This window comes from Mesoplodon densirostris, chromosome 8, assembly GCF_025265405.1.
Source record: "Mesoplodon densirostris isolate mMesDen1 chromosome 8, mMesDen1 primary haplotype, whole genome shotgun sequence".
Lineage (NCBI taxonomy): Eukaryota > Metazoa > Chordata > Mammalia > Artiodactyla > Ziphiidae > Mesoplodon > Mesoplodon densirostris.
Window position 1 is genome coordinate 20,316,530 of NC_082668.1, and position 15,787 is coordinate 20,332,316.

At 52.0% G+C, this 15,787-nt stretch overlaps 1 protein-coding gene across 5 annotated transcripts in view; it reads left to right on the forward strand.

Moving 5' to 3' along the window:
* The window catches only part of TNS1 (tensin 1), a 200,871-nt gene that overhangs the window by 16,928 nt on the left and 168,156 nt on the right, over window positions 1-15,787 (forward strand). For all 5 annotated transcript variants that reach the window (XM_060105836.1, XM_060105831.1, XM_060105832.1 and 2 more), the window contains exon 3: window positions 8,537-8,574. Coding sequence is in view for 4 of the 5 variants with exons in the window: in XM_060105831.1 (XP_059961814.1) it covers window positions 8,537-8,574 (38 nt within the window). In the remaining variant the exon portion in view is untranslated. The remainder of the gene's footprint in view (window positions 1-8,536; window positions 8,575-15,787) is intronic.

The following is a 15,787-nucleotide window of genomic DNA, read 5'->3' on the forward strand; positions in this document are numbered from 1 at the left end:
TCCCTTCACCGCTTGAACCTCAGTTTCCTCATCTATAGATAAAGGGTTGGACCAAGAATATCTACTGAGGGCTTCCCCGGTGGCGCAGTGGTTGAGAGTCCGCCTGCCGATGCAGGGGACCACGGGTTCGAGCCCTGGTCTGGGAAGATCCCACATGCCGCGGAGCGGCTGGGCCTGTGAGCCACAATTACTGAGCCTGCGCGTCTGGAGCCTGTACTCCGCAACAAGAGAGGCCACGATAGTGAGAGGCCCACGTACCGCGATGAAGAGTGGCCCCCACTTGCCACAACTAGAGAAAGCCCTCGCACAGAAACGGAGACTCAACACAGCCAAAAATAAATAAATAAACAAACCAATGAACTGACCAAAAAAAAGTATATCTACTGAGGCCCAGACCATGGGGGGCCTGGAGAGTTCCCTTGTTGGAGTCTGTAGAGTCTGGATAACTCTCCCAGTGTAGGCTGCCACTCCACCCCCTGTGTGTATGTGTGCACCCATCTGACAATCATGAACCTCTGGGCTGGATGCCATGCCAGGTACTGGTGCCAAGACCCAGCCCCTGACCTGGGAAGACAGACATGCTGTCAGACAGTCAGAGAGCCCGGTGGCAAAGCTGACACAGAGGTGTGTGTGTGAAAAGCTGTCTCTGACTCAGCAGAGATTTTCCTGTCAAGCTTCAGGAGGGAATCCATATGTAGGCTGGATCTTGAGGGATGTGTAGGAGTTCCTCAGTTCAAACAGAGGATTTCCCACAGGTCTCTGGGGGCAGTGCTTTAGGGAGTCTAGGGCCTTGCCCAAGGGCCCCAGCCTCCCACCAGGCTGAAACCCAAGGGAAGAGACCAGAATGCCAGCTCAAGAGCCCAAGGCCTACCATCTGGATCTGGATTGGGGCCCAGACTTAGAGTACTCCCCTTCTTAATGTTCCCGGTCAGCTTGGAAGGTGGGGGCAGTCACCTGCAGTTTCCCCAGGGTGGAAACTTGCCTTAATGGGAGAAGTCTACCTAGAAGCCCTCACTGGCTGGATTTGGGGAAACCTTGTTTCAGGGAGCCTTCTCTTTGCTGGGGATCCCAGCTTCTACCCTGTGTCTGAGTCACTCCCTTCTTGGAGTCCCTGGAAGCAGCCTGGTAGGGTGGGAAGATGCTGCGTTCCAGTCCTGGCTTCCCCCTGCGTGGTTGTGTGACCTTGGGTGAGACAATTAACGTCTCTGGGCCTGGTTTTCCTGGTTCTCTAAATGAGGGGTTGGACTAGATCAGAGGGTCTTAACCATGTTCCAAAGGAGGGGTAAGGTTCTTTAGGGGCCCGAGAGGGTAGGAAAAAGGGGGAAACCCAAGGGCAGGCTTAAGGACCTGGGGCCCTGGAACCCCTGCCCACTTTAATCAGAGCAGCTCTGGTTTTAGGAGTTAAATATAGCAGGAAGCAGGATGGTGTGGGGGTCTTGCACTTGGCTCAGACATCCTAGATTCAAATCCTAGCTCTTACCAGTGAGAACTGAGGCAGACTGCTTCACCTTTCTGTGTCTTAGTTACCTCACCTTTAAAACGGGACACACGGCAAACCTGCCGCCTTGGGCTACCGTGGGGATTACCTGAGATAATATATGTAAAGTGCTCAGAACAGATCCTGGCACGTAACAAGCATTCAATAAGTGCCAACCAATATCACTGAGATTCCATGTAAGAGTCCAGCTGCATCAAGATTTTGGCTGCCAAAACAAAAGCTTGAAAACCACTGGATGGGATGATCTAGAAGGCTTCTTCTTGCTTCAACTTCAGAGCCACACCATACCCACTCCCCCCCGACCACCTCCAGAGTCACCTTGCATTAGGGTTCTCCAGAGAAACAGGACAACAGGATAGATAGGTAAGTAGGTAGGTAGATAGATAGACAGATATTTATTATAAGGAACTGGCTCACATGACTGTAGAAACTTGGCAAGTCCACAATCTGCAGGGAAGATGGTCAGGTTGGACACCCAGGGAAGAGTTTCAGTTCAAGTCCAAAAGCTGACAGAATGCCTTCGTGCTTGGGGAGATCAGTCTTTGTTTTTCAGGCCTTCAACTGATTGGACAAGGCCCACCCACATATGGCAGAGGATGTGCTTTACTCAAAATCTACTGATTTAAATGTTCATCTCATCCAAAAAACATCCAAAAAACAAACCATTCACAGAAACATCTAGAAGAATGTTAAACAAATATCTGGATACCATGGACTAGCCAAGTTGGCACCTAATATAAACCATCACGTACCTCCAGGCCAGGCTACGGAAGTAAGCAAGGCAGGGAAGGGCGGCGAGGCCTGGTGGGCAGGTGGGCGGCTGAGCAAGTCTCTGCCAGCTGGGGAAGGAGCGGAGGCCGGCCGGGCATGCAGGCGGTTATCGCCGGGGTCAGGTGCACACCGAGGCTATGCGCTCATTTTCCGACCCGAGGCCAGGAGGAAAAGGCCATTTAGATCCCAACAATGTTGGCTTCCTGTGTTCCCGAGAGGCAGGAAGCCACCCCAGGAGAGAGTCCAGGCAGCCCAGCAAGGCAGGAGTCGGCCAAGGGCTGGGGTTGGGGGGCAGTGCTCCACCCCTGCAGGTAACCTACAGACCCCTCCCCTCTATGGGGCTTTCTGCTCCGTCTCAGGCCGCTGGCCTGGCCCTGCTGTGAGGGAGCACTGTTGACACCCATGGGCTAAGGTGGGGCTCCTGGGCTCCATGGAGCTTTGGTTTGACAGGGTCCGTCCCCAGGGGACTTCATCTTGCAGGGTCACTAGCCTTCCGTGGGAGCTAGGGAAGGCCATGGTCTTCTCAGGTGGGGTTGATCGTGAGATGTGTGTCCAGGGAGGTCTCAGGCACCTGAGGGATGCCAGGAGGGGGAGGCTGGAGTTTTCCTGCCCTCGTTCCCCCGCAACGAGAAATGGTACCCTGTGGAGTGGGCATCCCTGTCAACCGGGTGTTTCTTCAACAGCGTTTGGGACGTTTTCAGGGTTGGAACCTGGGTTCCCCCCTTTGTTGGTTGTGGGGAGGAAGTGGTACATGGTGACTGTGATGGAGCAACTGGCTGGGGTTATACACACACTCTCACAGCTGGAAGAGAGCTTGGAGACCATCTGTTCCAGGGGTTGGAAATGCAAGGGCCTTCAGAGGAAAGCAGGCAAGTGAGTGTGGACAGCAGGCCATGGTGGGGGCCCCAGGGATCCGGAGAGAGCTGCTCTGCTGGAAGGCACTCCAACTAAGAGAAGAAGCCTTTGTGATTTAAACACTGAGACCGTTAAAGAAGACAAGCGTGCAGGCCCAATCTACCCTGGAGGCTGCCAGTTGGCTGCCTTATTTTCTGAGCAGGAGTCTGAGACTCGGAGAGGGGAGTGACTTGCTTCTGGTCACACAGCTCTGAGAGCAGTCAGGACTAGAACCCAGCTCTCCTGACTCGGGGCTCTTCTGTATAATAACAATCACGAAGGTGATGGAGATGCTGCTGATATAGCTAATCCTTATACAGAATATGCTCTGGGCTGGCCACGTATATTAACTCATTTAATTCTCACAACTCTGTGATATAGATGCTATTATTACCCCCATTTTCGAGATGAAGGGATGAAGGCTCAGAGTGTTTAAGTAACTTGCCCCAGATCACAGAGCTGGTGTGTGACCTGCATCTGAGCCTAGAGCCAGTCTACATGAAGCCAGGTAGGTAAGTGGGTATAGGTGGAGAGCAGGACCCATGGATGAGTGGATGAAGGGATCAGTTAACTCCTTTAGTGCTCCCACCCTCTTACTAGGCTTGATCATAGGTGGTGCTTGTCCTGAAGCACTTGGGAAGGCTGACTATGGTCCCCACCTGCCCTCTCCCAGCAGGGGGTGGAGCTGAAGAGCGAGGCTCCCCGACCCTCACTTGTGTCTTTTCTGTTGCCCCAGAATGTCAGTCCTGGTCCCAGGGGTTTAGGCTGGGGAGAATCCTTCCAGTTTGAAATTTACTATACATTTATTGAGCCCATCTATGCCAGACCCGTGCTAGGGGATGGGGCAGGATACAAAGCTGCAAAGTTGAACAGGACCTCCCTTTCTGTCTTAAAGCAGTTGAATGTGGGGGAGAACCAATAATAAAGGAATACTTAGTCCTCCAAGGTGACAAGCGCTTTCCAAGGGTTGTGGGCTGAGGATTCTTGGAGCACAAAGGAGAGAGGGACCATCTTTGAATTATCCAGGGAGGGACATTTTGAACTGGGCCTTGAAGGATGTATATGAGCTCACCATTCCAGACCTGAACCTTGTAGACTCAAAGTCTGTGTGGGGAGTTTGGTGGGGCAGGAACAGATCTCTTTAGTGGCAGTGGCTGGAGGTAGAGGCAAGACTAGGCCATGTAGGGCCTTATAAGTATGTTGAGGAGCTAGACAGAGGGTCTAAGCAGGGGTACAATGTGATCAGTTTGTACTTGAGAATGGCCTGTGACTCTGTGGATTGAAAGGAGACAAGGCTGGTGGGGAGATGGGGCCCAGGGAAGGATAACTGGTCTGAACTGGTGCAGTGGTGTGGGAGGAAGGTTGGAATTCAGCAGCCTCTTTGGATGACTAATTGCTTGGTAGGATAAGGAAAGGGATGAAGGAGTTACAGAAAGGAATATGCAGGTACCCAGGGAGCAAGGAAGAACCCAGGGGATGGCCTCTGGTCTTTGTTCGCAGCATCAGCCTTTGGCCTCTTGCTTTCTGAGGGATTCTGTGCTCTGGTTTCTGTATTAGTTAGCTGTAGCTGCATAACAAATTACTCTAAAACTTAGCAGTTTAAAACAAGTACAGAATTATTCTCTCACATAGTTTCTGTGGGTCAGGGATTCATGAGTGGGGATTCATCCACGTAACTGGGTGGTTCAGACTCTGGGTGTCTCATGAAGTTGCAGTCAAGGTAGCTGGGGCTGTAGTCATCTGAAGGCCTGACAGGGTGGAAGATACACTTCCAAGGTGGTTCAGTTGTGCGCCAGTCAACTTTGTGCTGGCTGTTGGCAGGAGGCCTCAGTTGTTCATTACATGGCCCTCTGTACTGGGCTGCTTGAGTGTCCTCATGACATGGTAACTGGCTTCCCCTAGAGTGAGTGATCCAGGAGACAAAGGCTGAAGCCACCAGTGCCTTTGATGACTTAGCTTCAGAAGTCATATACCATCTTTTCTACAATATCCAATTGGTATATAAACCAGTTCATTGTGGGAGGGGACTGCAGAAGGGTGAGCATACCAGGAGGCGAGACACACTGGGGGCTACCTTGGAGGCTTGCTGCCGCAGTTTACCTTTCTGTGACACATTTGAACGTGCCATTGGTCTGAGAAGTGAGAAGCCAGCTAAACAGCATATTTCAAATTACAGCAGGAGGGATGCAGGTTAGAGAGTAGGAAATACTGCCCTATGGGAGAATACCTGAGACAGGTGACTAAGATTGTAAAGGAGCCTTCTCTGGTGGGGATTCAGGGCAAGAGGGTTTCCCTGGGGTTGGGAGCAGGTGCTTCTGAAGGTGCAAAAATTCATTTGTGGGGGCTTGGCAATGCCTGCGCTGCTTGGAACCTGCCACTTGAATTCAGTTTGCTGAGCTTTTGTCTTTTGAGCTGGGGGCTGGGGGCTGGGGGCTGGGGGAGGTATATTCCTTTGCTCCCCACTCTAGAGCTTTCAAGGACAAGCTCTCTGCATTCCAGCACGTAGGGAGAACTCAGCACACTGTACTGCAATTGCCCAATGATTTCCCCATCTGCCCTCCATTCAAGGGCATTTATTGAGTGTCTGTCCACTGTGTGACAGGCAGGCCTGCCCTGCAGGCCATTCACTGCCAAGAGTGCCTGCCCGAGAGAGCACTGGAATCAGTCCACATTTTGCTCACCAAGCCATGCATCCAGGTACAGGGCTGGGTCCTCCTGGAGAACGAGCATCTTCTTGCCATTCCCACAAAGACACTATAGTCAGTGTCCAGTGGGCTGGTCTGCCCAGAGGGTGGGACTTTTTCTAATTTGCACAAAGGTGCTGTTTGGTGCTGTGCGCTTGGAGCAGACACTGTTCTAGCTGCTGGGGATACAGTGTGAATGAGACAGGCATGTTCCCTGCCGTCATCCATCTAGTGTGGGGAGATATACTATATATAAGTGAGCAGGAATTACCCCAGGTGAGTTCAGACTGTGAGCTGTGCTAAGAGGATTTTATCAGGGTGCTGCTGAGAAAGAATAATGGGGAGCCTACTGTAATTTGGGTGGTCAGGGAAAGCCTCTTTGAAGAGATGGCTTTCAGTGGATTCTAGAAGTAGAAGAAGGATGTGGCTTGGTGAACAATGGAGAGATGGAGTGAGGGAGAGCTTTCCAGGCAGCCAGAAGAGCAAGTGCAAAGGCCCTGAGGTAGGAAAGTTTTGATGCACTCTGTGAACGTCAGGAGTATGAAGTCTGATGCCGAAGAAAGATGGAGTCCTGGCTCTCATTGTCCTCCCAGTGTCTAGAGTGGGGTTGGGAGGCCTGGAGTGAACACTTAGGGGTGTCATTGATTGACTATGAGACGCTGGGGGGAGGGTTATGGTTCAGGAAAAGACTGAGTGGGGGGGGACGATTAAATGGGGGTGCACATAAACTCCAGGGGAGATCTTCAGGTCAACTCAGCAAACATTTATTAAGCCTCTACTATGTACCAGGCACTATATCTCGTGTGTGTGTGTGTGTGTGTGTGTGTGTGTGTGTGTGTGAGAGAGAGAGAGAGAGAGAGAGAGAGAGAGAGAGAGCCAGGAGGTTCCTTCCTTGAAGGAGTCCACAAGCGTAGGAACCAAGATGGTGCAGGAAATGGCACTCTGTGGTGATGCCTTCAAGGAGGAGGGAAGAGTGACAGAGGCCTCCAGAGGAGGTGCCCAGGCCTTATTCTTGAAGACCTGGCATTTGATTAGCAGAGGAAGAGGAAAGGTCCTTGGTCTGGAGGCAGTGGCCCAGTAGGGCGCCTGCCTGACTGGAAGGGCCTTCAAAGCTTAGGCCACATGGCCAGAGGCTTTCTCAATTCCACATTCCTAGGCCAGAAAAGAAGGCATGGGGGTGGGGCTAGGCAGGCTGCCGGCGTCAGAGTGGAAACACGCTCTGCAGGGGCGTTGCCTGGGATTGGTGGGGTGGGGCCGAGGGAGAAGCAGAAAGCCTTGATGGATGGGTCTGACTTGACGTGGGTGGCCAGGGGCGGAGAAGTCCCCGGGCCGGGCTGCGTAGCTGCTGGGGTCAGGAAAGCCTTGCGCAGCACTGGCTGAATCACAGGCCTGAGCTGGGGCCAGAACTAGGTGCTGGGAGAACAAGGGCCGGCCAAGGTCACATCCCAGGCTCCACCCGGTGTGCCTCCCAGCTTCCCCCCGACCCCTACTCCCACCGACAAAGCAGAAGCCGTCGTGTGGGGTGCCCTGGAGCCTCGTTTGGCGGCTCTGGGCCTTCAGCTGTGCCTCAGTCTCCCTTCTGCGTTCTGCTGGGGATCTGGTTGGCTCGTGGTTGGAAAGGGGTTGGGTAACTGTAGATCCAGGAGCCAGAGCAGCCGACTGTGGTCCGGGGCTGTGAGGATTCGCCGTCAGGGCGGCTCCCTGTTCCCTAACCAGCGCCCCTGACCCACCTGCCGCTGCAGCCCAAGTCAGTGCAGGAGCTCAGCTCAGGAGACCCCTCACCCATCTTCGGGACCTGGTGAGAGGGGCTCACCAAACCCTGGGTGGAGGGCCCGGGGGTTAGGGTGCGCAGGCTGGGACATTCCAGGCCGAGGGAACCCCACAGGAAATTTGATTCCAGCTTCTGGTAGTGGGAGGGCAGAGCAAGTCGTGTGTGTGTGTGTGTGTGTGTGTGTGTGTGTGTGTGTGTGTTTCAACTCACGTGTGTTTCAACACATAAAGTTTGTGAATCTGTGCCCACACGTCTGTGTCAGGCTGTACTCCGAGGATCTCACGTGAAATTGTGTGTGCGACGCCCCCCATCCCGCCCCCAGTTAGAGGTTTCTCCTTGGGCTTGTGAGTGGGTGTGCAAGGCTGGCTATGTGTGCACGTATGGCTGAGTGTATGGGTGTAAGTGGTTATTGGTTGTGTGTGTGTGCGTGCGCGCGGGCCTCTCCTGGACCATGAATTGGGTCTGTGTGTCTCTCCTGGGGGGAGTGAGTGGGATCGTGGTTCCCGGGTGCCAGCTGCCTGCCTGGCGTGTAAGGGGACAAGGTCCCCTTATTCCTAGCTCGGCTGACAAGGACCCTGGGTCCGGGCCACCTCTGCCCCCTGCAAGGATCCAGCGGCGGAGTCGGTTCCCCTCCTCTCCCCCGGCTCCTCCCAACTTCCCGCGGCCGCCCGAGGGGCTCTGGCAACGTGGTCTAGGCGCCTCCTGGGCCCGCGGGTTCGCAGTCCCGGGCGTTCTCGCCCCTCAGGCCCCGGGGAGCTGCGGCAGCCCCCCGCCCCCTCCTCTCTCCGTCCCTCCTTCCCTCCGTCCCTCCTTCCCTCCCGAGCGCGGATTGCGGGCGGGAGTGGGAGGAGATTTAGCCGGAGTTTCCATTTCATACCTCGCGGCTAAACTTTCTTTCTGTGTCTCGCCCTCTTGCAGTCTGCAGCTTCTCCTGTCATCGGAAATGCCAGGCCAAGGTAAGGGGCTGCGGGCCGCTGGCCCCGCGGGGGGCTTGAGGACGGGACGGGCTAGGGGTCACGGGACTGGAGCGGGGGGCGCTGGCGGGCCGGGGGCGGTGCCCTGATCGTCCCCTCCTTCTCTCTTTGTTTATGCAAAGCTTCTGGGCCCCGGAGCTGGCTCAGGTCAAGGTGAAGGCGAGGGCCGGGGCGGGGGGCGGCGAGGGGGATGGGGGCGCGATGCGCTGGCTCGGCGGCTATTGGGGGTGGCTGGCGGGGATCGAGCTCCTGGAGAAGGGCCTTTGAAGGCATTTCCACCTAGTTCGCAAGGGAAGTGGATGTATGGAGGGGGAGAGGGATGCATTTCAATTCCCCTTTGGGCCGCGCAGAGCCCTAGTTGGCCGGATTTGGCCAGCCTAGAAAAACGCGGGATGGTGCCACAGCCATAGGACCCCGAGGGCGGAGAAGGGGATAAGTAGGGGGAGTGGGGGTGAGGTGGAAAAAGGTCAGAGGTCAGGGTCGCGCTGGGTCTGGAACCTCCTTGAGCGACTGTCCCACTCTCTTCATTGGCCACTTTGGTGCTCAGTTTCCCCATCAGTGTTTCCTGGCTGGTCTTAGTGGGAGAGGAAAACAGGAGGAAAGAAAGACCAGAGGAATTGCTGGGTCCTGGTTGGCCAGGTGGGCTGGTCCCTTGCTGCATCCTCTCATGCCTTGGCAGAAGAGGGATCACCTGGTGGCAGCCTTGGAGTAATGGGGGTGGGGGTGGGGATGACACCAGGATGGATTTTGATGGATGACTTGGGAAGGAAATTGTTCCGTCAGATGCGCTCAGCTTTCTGGAGGAAGTGCCTGACACACAGTAGGTGCTCAAAAACATAACAGGTAATTGATTATTACCAATTGGTAGCTCTGAGGGCGGAGAGTTACATTGGAGAAAGGTGCTGGTGGAGTAGGCCTCTCTGAGAGGGGATCCACTTCCTCCTGAGTGACCTTGCTCAAGCAGAGTACACAGCCTTGCTGTGGGGTAGGGGAGGGGTCTCTCCATCTGGAAACTCCAGGCTGGAGGGCTGTCCCAGCAGAAGTGCCAAAGGCCTGGCTTGTTTCTGCCATCTGGACAGTTTCTGCCCCTTCTGTTGTCTTCTGCTTTTCTGACCACCTCAGCCTTTTCTTCTCTGGGTGGGAAAGTGAGTTTCTGCCTCTCCCTGCATCTCCCACCTTGTTCTCTTCATCCAGAGCAGAGTTTTTCCACCTTTAACCCCAGAACCTTCTGGTGTTCTTGCTCCTCCCCTATCAACCCCCGCCCCCTTCCTGCACCTGTTTCTCTTAATAACAATGGACATTTGTACAGTGCTGTAGGCCTTAGAAAACACTTCAATGCGTTATCTGGTTTTATTCTTTTAATTCTACCAGAGCATAAAACAGGCCGAAAGATCTCGTTGTTTTACAGATAAACCGAGGCACCCAAAGGCTGAATGACTTCCCCAAGGTCTCACAGTATAATTCCTCACCCATTTCTGTCCCTGGGCCTTTGCGCTTCCTTCTAAAATGTCCCTCTTGCCTAGGTAGGGGCAGACATTCCTTGATCCTTACCTGCCTTTCCCCCTTTGCCTTCCATCTCTTGCGGTGGTGGATACAGTCGTAGAGGATAGGTGATGAATGTCCGGTGAAGGGCCTGAATAGGGTGAATGGGGGGTCCAGAGAGGCTGAGAGGTGTGACAGAAGATGGCTCCTTGCTGTACAGCTGCCTCTTGTGTGGATGCAGAGAGATGACAAAGATGCCTTCTGGGGGGCGTAGCCTGCTTGTTCTCACATGCGCTGGGGGGTCAGCATACACCAGGCTGCAGCAGCCCTGCTCTGCCCAGCCAATGAGGCTAACCCGGAGGGAAGAGGTGGACTGACAGGGCAGTGGCCAGACAGACAAATGGGGCTTTTTATAGGATTTTCCTCTATAGGAAATGGTACCCACTGGTGGTGTGAGCTCCACCCACCTGGCAGGTCTCTCCCCTAAAACTACAGATCTTACTAATGCCCTGCCTTTTCCTCCTGCTGGGAAAGGGTGATGTGAGCCCCAGGACCCACAGCAGAGCTCTGTACTCTGGAGTTTATAACCAGATCAACTTGGAGGTCATCTCATCCATCCCCCTGCCTCTAGAAGGGATTCATTAAACCAATGTTTTTTGAGCTCTTTCCATATGCCAGACACTGTTGTAGGTGAACAAGACAGAGAAGGCCTTTGCCCTCATGGGACTGACACTCTCACAGGGGAGACAGACAATAAATAGGCAAACAAGTTATGAGGGAATCGAGCTAGAGCGGGGGTTAGAGAATGATTAGGCTGAGTGGCCCAGGACAACTCCTCCAAGGAAGTATTGTGTGAGATGAGACTCCAATGATGTTACATTATGATTTGAGAGATGGAAAGAGACAGCGCACCTGAGGTGAGGTGAGCTTGTCACGCTTGAAAGAAGGCCGTGTGGCTGGAGAGTAGTGAGCACTCGTGGGTTTTAAGCATGAGAGACGTGATCTGATCTCCACTTGGAGAAGGCCACTCCGACCTTGAGCAGGCAAAAGTGTAGGACCAGGGAGATGGGTCAAGAGGCGGCTGATGTTGCCCAGGTGAGAGACGTTGGCGGCTTAGTCCATGGCGTTTGCCGGAAAGATGGTGAGAAGGGACCAGGCCTGGGATGCATTCTGGGGTAGAGCCCAGAGCCTGGCTGTGGATGGGATGTTGGGTGTGAGAGTGAGAATGGGCTCAAGGATGACTCCCAGGTTTTTGGCCAGAGTCACCGGGTACACGTGGTTCTATTTACTGAGATAGATGAAGTGCGTGAGAAGTTTCTAGGGAAGAGGGTGCCAGGACTTCCGCTTTGCTTGGTCTTTTATTTCACAGTTCTTTTCCCACACACTGGGGATTTCTTGCTGATATGGATCCTCTCCTGTCCCCTCAAGTTCAGCTCGCTCTGGCCACCCCTCTGGTAAGTGGCTGGTTCTGGATGCCTACACATGCCTCCTTCCAGACTGTTCCTGCATCATGAGCCCATGGCTCTGAGCGGGTCTCTATTATTTATACGTCACAATACGATGTAACAAATTACCCCCAAATTTAGTAGCTTAAAGCAGCAGCACACAGTTTCTGTGCGTCAGAAATTTGGGAGTGGCTTAGCTGGCCGGTTCTGGGCTGGGGTCTCTCATGGGGTGGCAGTCAAGATGTCAGGTGGGGCTAATGTCCTCTGAAGGCCTGACAGGCTGGGGGATCTCCTTCCAAGATGGTTCATTCATGTGGCTAACAAGTTGCGGCTGGCTTTTGGCAGGAGGTGTCAGTTTCTTGACACACAGCCGTCTCCATAGGACTGCTTGAATGTCCTCATAACATGGCACCTGGCTGCCTCAAAGTGAGCGATTCAAGAAACAGCAAGGCAGAAGCCCCATGTCTTTTATAGCCTAGCCTTGGAAGACAGACACTATTTCTACAATATGCTATTAGTCACACAAGTCAGCCCCATTGAGTGTGGGAGGGACTTATAAAGACATGAATAAGTGGAGGCAAGAATCACTGGGACCATCTGGAGTCTGACTACCACAGAGTTCCAGGGAGAGAGCAAAACTCATCTGGCTCTTGGGAGGTCTTGAGAGTGGTAGGAAGGGCAGGGACATAGGAATCAGACATACCTGGGTTTGAACTCTACCCTGCTGCCTTCCAGCTGTGTGAGCTGGGTTATCGAGGATTAAATGCACATTGACACATAGTAGGCGTCTTCTTTCTTGGAACCACAGGTGAAACGAGAAAGGAGCCCAGATATTCTGTGCCTCGTTCTTTGCCCCTTGGACCTGCTTGAGAGAAAATGCTCAGTGCTGGTAGAGGAGGGCCTTCAGTGCTCAGCTCAGAGCAGATGTTAAATACATGTTTATTGCACTTGGGCCTGTTGAGAGGTATGTTGCTCCCTCAGCTTCTAGAATAGTGCCTGGCCGGCAGTAGAGGTTCCAATGAAGAAGTAAAGGAGTGGAATAAAGGAATGTTGAGAAACAAGAAGTTCCTATATAGGGAGAGGCTGAGGGGGTGGATGAGAGCAGGAAAGAAGGAGCAGAAAAACCATTTAAAAATTCTCCTTCAAAAAGTTCTCCTACCTCCTAACACAAAGATGCTCCATATAGGGAATTCCCTGGCAGTTCAGTGGTTAGGACTTGGTGGTTTCACTGCCGTGGGCCCGGGTTCAATCCCTGGTCAAGGAACTAAGATCCCGAAAGCCGCATGGTGTGGCCAAAAAAAAAAAAAAAAAAAAAAAAAAGATGCTCCAAATAATAAATCTAGGCATTTACATTGTCTAGTTGGGTATAACTCACATACCATCAAGCAAACAAATTGATAAATTTGTACATCTATATGAACCAGATCAAGATCTAGAACATTTCTGGCACCCCAGAAGCAGCCTTTATGCTCCCCTCCAACCAACATCCCCCAAAGGTAATTGCTAGTCTTACTTATACCATCAGAGATTAGTTTTGCCTCTTTATGAACTTCATATGAATCGAGTCATGCAGTAAGTTTACTTTTGTGTCTGGCTTATTTCACTAAGCATTATGTCTGGGAGGCTCATCTGTGTTCTAGTGGGTTGCAGTGGTTCATTCTTTTTTTTATTGCTGTGTTGTGTTCCAGTATGTGAATAAATCCCAATTTATTTATCCATTCCACTGCTGATTGCCATTGGGTTATTTCCAGTTTGGGGCTACTATGAGCAGACTGGCTCTGAACATTTAATCACCTGTATCTACACTGAACTTTGTAATACACAAAACATTTCCCCTTACCTTCTCAGTCCTGGGAGGTGGGCAGGGCTCATGGGAGTCCCATTTTAGAGATCCAATGTTGAGGCCCAGGGACGGTAACCAACTTGGCTAAGGGCACCTTAGTGCTAGTGGCTTTCTGGCACTGCCCTGGGATAAATGGTAGGGAGCAGGTGAGAAGGGAGGTGAGTCAGAGCAAGCCAGAGAAACAGAGACAAATAGAGAGAAGGGGCTGGTACAGGCACTGGCAACTCATTGTAGTTCACGGAAGCCCCACTCTCCAGCTGTCCCCCTAAATCTCTTGAGGGGAGCAAATTCTAAGTCTCCCTTAGTCCCCACCCTTAAATCTCATAGGGGTCCTTATCTGTCCCCAGTTGTTTCTCCTATTGAGGATTTAAAATGAATGGCCCAGGATTTGTCTTCCACTTTTATCTGAGCGTGTGCACAGTGTGTATATACACAGCAGATTTTCTTCTGTTTTGTTTTTCTCCTCACTTGCCTGCTATAGGCTTCTACAACCTCCAGATACATCTTATTCATTTGTGTATTGATTTATAATTTTAAAGGAGACTTTACATTTTAGGCTGGCTTTCGATTTACAGAAAAGTTGCAAAGATAATACAGAGAGTTCCTGCGCAGCCCACACCCAGTTTCCCCTAATCCTGATACGTGTCTGAGAAACCCTTTTTTCACTCCTGACTTGCCCCCTTGTTTGAAATAGCAGTCCCAGCTGACAAGGGCGGCTCCTTCCAGCAAAATGCTAGCTGTTTATTCCAGGTCAGATAAGAGTTAGATGAAAGGACCAGGTAGAGGCAGGGCAGGCAAATTGCCCAGGCCCACCCCTCAGCCTCCGGGCAGCCCCTTCTCACCTCGCTTCCTTTCGTTCTCCTACCCTCCTCCCAGCCCTGGCACCTCCCTGCCCTCAGCACCGGGTGGGGGGGGGGAGGGGGGAGGGGGGTGAAGGGAGGAGTCTGCAGCAATGAGTTGGTCTCCTCCCCTGTACCAGAGAGGTTTAAATCCCATCCTTTAAGCTTGAAAGGAAAGGAAATCCCATAATTAACCCCCATCTTTCAGTCACATTATACATCACTCTCCCGCTCTCTCATAAACACACCAGCAGCCTCCCTTCACAATTGTGTTGGAGGCTTGTTGTGTTCTCCTGCTACCAGGATAGCAGGGTAGTGGGAGGAGGTTCATGGCTCCAAGACCCATCCATTGCTCTGAGCCCAGTGGAGTGCTTAAGTTCTTTGGCCTTGGAGACAGACTGTTGAGTTTAAATGCTGACTACAATAATAACTGGCTGTGTGACCCTGGGCAAGGTACTTAACCCCTCTGAGCCCCAGTTTCCTCATCTGTAACACAAGGATTATAGTAGGACCTATTTTTGTAGGGCTCTATGATAACCCAGCTAAAATGCCAAGCTCAAAATTAAGTGGTCAAAATGTTGCTAATAGTTATCATTTTGTATTCCTCCTACCTTCTTCTAACTCAGAAAAAGAGGGGAGACGGGAATTCCCTGGTGGTCCAGTGGTTAGGACTCCACGCTTCCACTGCAGGGGACACAGGTTGAATCCCTGGTTGGGGAACTTAGATCCCGCATGCCATGCTGGGCCACACTGATGCAGCCAAAAAACTGCAAAACACAAGAAAACAAAAAAAGGTGGGGAAAAATCTGAACTGAGAGACCAGCCAAGCTTGCTAAGGGCACTGGTGTCAAGCAAGATGATGCTTGCATATGTTTTGCTTCTCTTCTCCCTCTCCACTATCAAGGAAGAATAAGGAAACAGATGTAGGTGAATATAATGTGTCTTTTGCTGTTTGCTTGCCTCAGGGCACCTGAGATCTTTAGCAGTGGTTCCAGACCTTGTCTGTGCATTAGAATCACTGGGGTGCTTTAAAGATAATGATGCCTGGGTCCCCCTCCCCAGGGATTCTGATTTAATTGGTTTGGGGCATGACCTGGGCATTGGGATTTTTGAAAGTGGCAACCATAGGTGGGGGTGTAAAATGGCACAACCATTCTGGAAAGCAGTTTGACCATTCCTTATAAAGTTAAACATACACTTGCCTTATGACCCAGCAATTCTGCTCCAAGGTATTTACCCAAGAGAAATGGAAACATGTCTGCTGAAAGGCTTGCACATAAATTCATACCAGCTTTATTCACAATAGCGATGAATTCACAATTCACCAACTGGAAAAACCCAAATAGTCAACAACAGGTGAATGGACAAACTGTTTCATAAAGGTCCAGGGGAATAGTACGTCGTGATAAAAATGAATGAACTATTGTTACGCACAGCATCGTGGATGAATCTCAAAAACACTGTGCTTAGTGAAAGAAGCCAGACGCAAAAGAGTACTTACTAGATGGTTGCATTTTTATGAAATTCTTGACAAGGCAAAACTCTTATGACAGAAAGCAGATTAGTACTTTCCTGGAGCTGGGGGG